The 6,959-nt window shown below is 36.3% G+C and overlaps 1 protein-coding gene across 1 annotated transcript; it reads right to left on the bottom strand.

The window, feature by feature from the left end:
- Positions 1–391: 391 nt before the first annotated feature.
- Positions 392–2,131, bottom strand: LOC130744184 (GDSL esterase/lipase At5g45910-like). The gene is made up of 5 exons (XM_057596375.1): positions 1,897–2,131; positions 1,386–1,574; positions 1,144–1,289; positions 754–1,027; positions 392–633 (listed from the first exon to the last, which is right to left on the bottom strand). The coding sequence occupies exons 1-5, from the start codon at positions 2,129–2,131 to the stop codon at positions 392–394; spliced, it is 1,086 nt and encodes a 361-aa protein (XP_057452358.1).
- Between the last annotated feature and the right edge of the window lie 4,828 nt (positions 2,132–6,959).

Genomic DNA, 6,959 nt, shown 5'->3' on the forward strand with positions numbered 1-6,959 from the left:
CATTTACTTACGTGGCACCCTCTTTAATTGAAATACTAATTAATGATAGATTGATAATAAAGTCCTTATGTTCTTCAAAAGAAAGAAGAGTGTTTTTTAATGATAGTATATTTAAGTTATTAGTTCTTTGATTTTACTCTATTTCTACATAACAAATTTAATAAAATTCATATTTTAGAGATGGAATTTATATTACACCAAGAACATTTCTAGAGTGATGGAAAATTAACATTTAATTTACTTAACACTCACATGAATACAAAAACTTCATCTTTTTTTTGTTGTGTTTCATGGTACAGGCAATTGTTTAGACTTCTTCTCATAGAACCGGAGCCAAATCTTGTTATGAAATCATCGTGAGAAAGCATTCTTTAGTGGTTGCACCATCAATCTAAGATATCTTGAGGAGAGGAGATTTAAGAGGCGGGTATACAAAAGGTCCTTCAACAAGCCCCTTTGCCAACTGTTTATTAGCCGCTTCTGTGAAGTGGGCTCCATCCCAATTTATACGTTTTGAAACGTCAGAGCAAATTGTTGCGTTAGGAGATCCACAACTTACATTTAAATTAACATTATATGGTCCTCCTCCTCCACAACATGCTTTCAAAGCCACATTCCTATCAGTAGTAAGACCTGCAACATTCAAAGACATAAGATGATTACATGAGTTTGACATGAATATATCAGAGTAAAGCATTAATCACATGTACTTGTTGTTATATTCTGGTAAAAGAAAATAAAATCACAACGCACCAAATTGTTGAGGTGCTTGAAATAAACGTTTGGAATCATTGTAGTAGTCAAAATACATTATCTTCGCATGAGGATACTTATTTCTTAATGTCTCTATCGCTTGTTTGAGTTGTCCATTAAAGTACTCGATGAAAGCATTGTAAGCAATAGAGCACCCAAACTGATCATAATCGTCTTTGTTAGTACTATTAACCAGTGTCAAAACGCCAACATTACACCCTATGGGGAAGTTCCCTGGCAAAGCTAGCTCGATTGCTCCCTCTTCTATTAATTCCTATAAAATAGAGAAAAACAAAGAATGGAATGATATTCTTGTTACCTATATGAATGATCATGGTCCCGTCAATCATATTTATGATTACTTGAGTACTTTAGTTTAATATTACATACAGTTGTGATATTTGTAATCGTTTCAACAATTGGGGGAACAATTTCTCGAAGTTTTGAGATATTTTTATTTGAGAGGAGCGCAATCAAATCATTCCCGCCAATCTCTCCCACTAGAAATAATGATTTTTTGAAGTAGCTATTGCACTCTGTCATAAAATAAAGCACACATGAGTTATTATTGAATACATAAAATTTCATGTAATTGACAAATAAGAATATCACAGAGTTCTGGTAAAACTAACCTTCTTTACACTTACAAAGGGATGATTTCAATTTCTTAAACCAACCAAATTGAACGCTCAACGATTTATCCATAAATACTCCGGGTAACGCAGTTGCACCTGCAAAAGCAAAATTTACACCTTTCTTGATGTCTTGGTCTTTGGTGAGATTTAGATAGGCACGCAAAAATGGCAGTCCATATGCCTCAGCTACAATTAAAATTACGACATGTGAGAATATTCTTAAATTAAAAAAGCATGATTGTTCAGTCTGACTTACTTATGATAAATGCTTTTAAAAATATTATTTTAACATAACTTTTATTAGTGAGTAAAATTTATATTTGTATATTCTAAATTAACATCAAGTGACCAATTTCATATTTAGAAGTAAACACATGAATTTCTTACAATAATATAAAAATATTAGAAAAAAATATTGAAGCTAAAGTTTCTCTCACTTTTTCTTCCTTTTATCCTAAGAAATTATATTTAAGCTACTTTGAAAGAAAAATTAGGGTTTTCAAAGTACCTATGAAATCTATGATCAATCGGCCATTCGACAAGCGCCCAGATGGGTGTTTAAAGTATGTTGATCCATAAGGACTATCATCAGGTAATTTGCCGAATGTTGCTGCATTCCCAATGTCACTTATAGAGTCACCAAAGTTAAAGATAGCTTCATACGGGAGAGGATTTCCATTAGAAACAACACTTCCAAGGAGAAAACATGTGCATGTGATGCTAAAGAGATTCATACTCTTCATGATGTTCCTATTAGATAGAAAAAGTTTAAAGATATGTTTTAAGATCTGTGTTTGGCATTGAAATTTATCAACTTAATATATTGTCGCAACAATTAACCACTTGTTGTCTTGTTATACAAGTGTATTCTAATTTTGAAGTGGTTTATCTATTTTTGTTCTCATATAGTTGGGATAATCCGTGTTTAACTAATGCTTTCCAACATATGAGAATCCTTCAATAAGGATTTGTTACTCTAAATAATATCTTCTGTCATTTTTTTAGTATAGTTATTGTTGTGGGAACGTAGCTCCTAAATTCAGATAAAAAAATTGAAAGAATATATTTTAACAAAAAAAGGTTGAGTGAAAACTCAGGAGTGAAAAAAAGGAAAATATTACAAAACAAAGCGACAAGCTAAACAACATCGAGCCAAACAAATCCTAGAACCCATAAAACTACCTAAAGAAAAAAATAGCAAACAAAAAATTAAAGAATTGTGAAGAAAAGCAAGAAATTTAACCTATCTAGCCTTATTAGACACAATATGGTATATTTTGGGTATTTTTCGGGTGATTCTCTCTTTTTTTTTTTAATCATACGTTTTTAGTTATTTTTGTAATTTAGGTGTATTTAAGTTGTTCAAAATAAATTTATTACCAACTTTTGTGCTTCTCTTGAAGAGCGGTAGCTAAACGCTGCAATAATAATACTCCCAGCACCATAACGGAATACTTTAGAGCTGTCACAGCAGAATTGATACACTGTATTCGTTCACGGATGTATCCCAATGAAATTTTCATATGATGTTCACAAAACATGGAACTTCATTCTAAGCAATTGGATTGGTGAGAAAATATGTGAGGAAAAGTAAATATGCATTCAGTACTGTACGACCATACCGAGAGTTATGGCACAATAGCATCATGTTCACAGCAATCATATTTTAAACACCTGAAACTCAATTTTTAGGGATCCTATTCATTCATTTACTCAACTAACACACTTGGGAAACGCTTTCAGGAAACTTTGGAGTCTTGGAGCTTTGATAGGGTTTGAAATATCTTCCCAAATCATGGCCATGGGTCATTTGTCATTTCTTCTTTGCTCCTCTTTCATTTGTGTAATCATGTGTAGCTATACCTTGTGCTCAGCGATGTTGTTTGTTCTATCCAAGAACATAGAGAGGAGGTATAGTACCAAGAGTGAACGGATCGTGATGTGAGAATCTAGAGACAATTTAGAGTGTAACCGCTTAGAGAGAGAAAGTCACTGAATTTCAAGTTTGTTATTTCTCCAATGAGCTAAGAGTCCCTTACAATTGGTAACCGTCCCCTATTTATAGATTGGGAGCTGGGCCCGGGCTTGGCGCTCCTAACTACCCTTAATGGGTTGAAGGCCCAACTTCTCGGCTTGCGCGTCGCCTCGCCTTGGACAAGTGTGTAAGATCAAGTTTTAATCATGTAGTACAACTCTATGTTTTGATGATTACAAGTTAACTATTGTGTATGAACAATTATGGTACTCTAACGTTGTTTTCTGAGTGTTTATTGAAGGTATGAAAAACGATAGAAAGGGGGGGGGGGGTTTGAATAGCGTTTTAAAACTTAAAACTTAACCCGCTTGAGATTTAAACAGATCTCTTCGATCGCCAAGATAAATGTGCAGAGATAAGAGATAAGAAAAGCACACAAATAATTTTATCCTTGTTCACTTGATAAATCCCTCAAGCTAATACAGTCCACCCGTTAAGGTGATTTCTTCCTTCTTAGAATGAAGGCAATCCACTAATCAGAGTTTGTTACAACTGCACTTGCTACCTGCAAAGTGACTAACAATACACTGACTTAGCTAACACTAAGATTCACTCTCTTAGTCTTCTCTAGGATCCGATCAACCTTGATCTCCTAAAGGTAAAACAAACAACAGTTTAAGAATATTTGGTTTACAAATGAATGCTTCTTGAAAAGCTAATGGTAAACACACTTAGTTCTATTGAAGAAAGATTGCTAAGAAGATTTGAATATTGCTTGCGCGTATATGTTTTTTTTAGGCGACATCTTTCAGTCTTCAGCCTCTTTATATACTCCAAGGATTAGGGTTTGAACGTTGCATGGGAATGCTACCGTTGGAGGGCAGATCTGGGTTTTCCAGCTTCTGCTGTGGCTGAGAACGTTAGGTTAGGTCGTCAGGATAGTACACTGCTTTTGTACTTTGGATAGTGACATGACCCTTAACCTTGTTGACTTCTGATCAGAGGGACGCTTCGTGTTGGAACTTGTGAAGCTTGTTGATCGGAGTCAGAGGGAAGCATGGATCCTCTGAACGTTGTAACTTCTGATTCTAAACCCAGAGGAGAAGCACTTGGTCTTCAGAGCCAGCTTGCTTCTGGACTTCAGAGTCTTCACTTTTCAGCTTCTGGATCTTCAGAGCATCGAGACCATCAGAGCTTCTGGACCATCAGAGCTTCTGAACCTTCAGAGCTTCTGGACCATCAAAGCGTCTGGATTTTCAGATGGTCTAGATCTTCAGAACTTCAAGTGAGCTGAGTCCACATCAGAGCTAAACTATCTTCAGATCTTCTGAAGCTTTTCTACTGTTCAGATTGAACATAGAGATTGCGAAAGCGTTGCTAGGGTTACTCTTTAAGCAAAGTGCTTCTGATTTGTGTGAGATTATATCAAGGTCAGAGCCTGTCATGGACACACTCAGAAAACACATTAGAGTACCATAATTGTTCATACTAAAACGCTAACTTGTAATCATCAAAACATAGAGTTGTACTACATGATCAAAACTTGATCTTACAATCTCCCATTTTTTGATGATGACAAAACCAAGTATTTTGATGAACAATTCTTAAACAATTAACTGAATTCACTCAGAGTATAGAGAAAAGAATTAGACTTATCCTGATGTGAATGGTTTATTTTGCTCATTCTGAATCCAAGTCACAGCTTGATTCTGAGTTTATCTCCCCCTGAATCTAAGACTTAATGAAAGTATTAGTAATATCTAGATTCTGAGCTAAATCATAAGAGTTCAGAGTGATAATTTATGATATAGACAAAGTGAGATAATCAGAGCGCATAAGTAATCAGAGTCATGAGCAGAGTAAGGTTTCAGAGTCAATCAGTATCACTTCAGAAGAAGTGAGACTGTTTCCTTGTATTTTCCCAGTGACACATCTATGGTCATAAAGGTGGAACTCTTAAATTCTCCAAAAGAAAAAGAAATCACACTAACACAGCTTACACATCAAAAACTGGGTTATACTCCCCCTTTTTGTCATAAGCAAAAAACTTGGGATGTGAAAAACTTAGCTTGAAGTACAAGGTACTCCCCCTTAGAGAAGGTCTAAGTTTCAAAGAAAAGGAGAAGAAAGAAAGAAAAAAATGACATTAAAATTAGCCAATTAATGACAGGAGTTAATGCATATGCAGAACGTTTACCTCTGGCCAAGGAAGTAAAGGTAAGCTATTGTTACCAATAAATGATCCTCGAGAAACTGCTTCAACATTAATGTTTGGAGACTGACTTGAGCTTATAAATAGCGGTTAAAACATAACAGTCTTCACATCCCAGATACAAAAGAACACAACTAGCAATGGCTTCCTTCATAGTCTGTATCGAAGAGCTGAGGAAGAAGGCATTTGAAGAGAGTTTGTTCTTGAACGTGCGCCATCCGGAAGAACCGACAGTGTATGATCTGACTAACCGGCTATTGGGAATGGATCTGAGTCCAGATATGGACAAGATCCTCAGAGGCTTCCTTGTCTTTGTAGAGGAGCTACAAGACCTCTTCCAGCGGGAGCTGGATAACATGGTGAGGAGACAAGAGGTGGGGAACGCACTGGCGTCAATGGCAAAGGGTCCTGAGAAGCAGGAGCTTCGTCTGACCCTGAATCATCTGGAATATGAGCAGCATCGTCTGGAACTTGAGAAAGCGGTGATGCGTAGAGAATGTAGGACCTTGAGGAGAAATCCTCCTTTTTAAGTGTATGATGCATATGTATGAAATGCCCATTAATAAAAAAAACTTGTTTGTTTGTTAAGTTTAAAACATTTTATGATGAACAACTATTATGCAGCACATAATGAAAAATGTAATAGAATAAGCATAACATTGAAAAGCAGGGTGAAGAAAGATAGTTTAATAAGAAGGAAAATAAAATGGATATAGAAGAACATAGAGGAAAAGAGAGTTCCTAAAAGCTAAGGATTAGGTGTTCTCCGTAGAAGCTCGGTGCACATCTGTTTTAGATCTTGAAGAATGGCATCATGAGAATCAAGGCGTTGTTCAATGAGATCAATCCTAGGATCTGACTAAGGTGGAGTAGATGTTGTAGCTTGATCAGAGTGAGGAGCCTGACCGGATACAGAAGCAACTTGAATAATGCTAAATGCTTGATTTCTGAGAGCCTCAGCTTCAGCTTGAAGTTGAGCAGCTTGTTCCAGAGGTTGCAACCTTGCAGCTTCACGTTGCTCTTCTTCAATCCTTGCAGCTTCTTCTTCTTGTTCTTTCTTCTTTCGTGCTTCTTCAATAGCAGAGTAGAGATGTTCCCTTATTTGCTGTTCAGCCATAAGTTCTCTTCGTCTGAGACGTTGAGTAGCAGCTTCAACACATTTTGCCTTCTCAGAGTTGAGAAACCCCATCATCAGAGGAACTTGGTCAACCATCCAAGAACATATACGTTCCTATTCTTCAACAACCAGGTCTGGACTTGCACTTAGGTCAGTGCGACCATGCACATTGCTGATCCTTAATGATGCTTCATGATTAAATGCATTGATGCAGTCAAGGAGGGTGGTTGGTCCAGAGTAAGTGTAGGGAATAAGGGAAAGGTTTGG

The sequence above is a fragment of the Lotus japonicus genome, chromosome 3, assembly GCF_012489685.1.
Source record: "Lotus japonicus ecotype B-129 chromosome 3, LjGifu_v1.2".
NCBI classification, from domain to species: Eukaryota; Viridiplantae; Streptophyta; class Magnoliopsida; order Fabales; family Fabaceae; genus Lotus; species Lotus japonicus.

What these genes read in the sequence shown, in the direction of transcription:
- LOC130744184 (XM_057596375.1), bottom strand. Translation starts at nt 2,131, where the DNA reads ATGAAGAGTATGAATCTCTTTAGCATCACATGCACATGTTTTCTCCTT. An exon ending in ATTGATCATAGATTTCATAG is followed by an intron (nt 1,575 to 1,896) that starts GTACTTTGAAAA and finishes TTTTAATTGTAG; the next exon opens with CTGAGGCATATGGACTGCCA. An exon ending in TCAAGCACCTCAACAATTTG is followed by an intron (nt 634 to 753) that starts GTGCGTTGTGAT and finishes TGAATGTTGCAG; the next exon opens with GTCTTACTACTGATAGGAAT.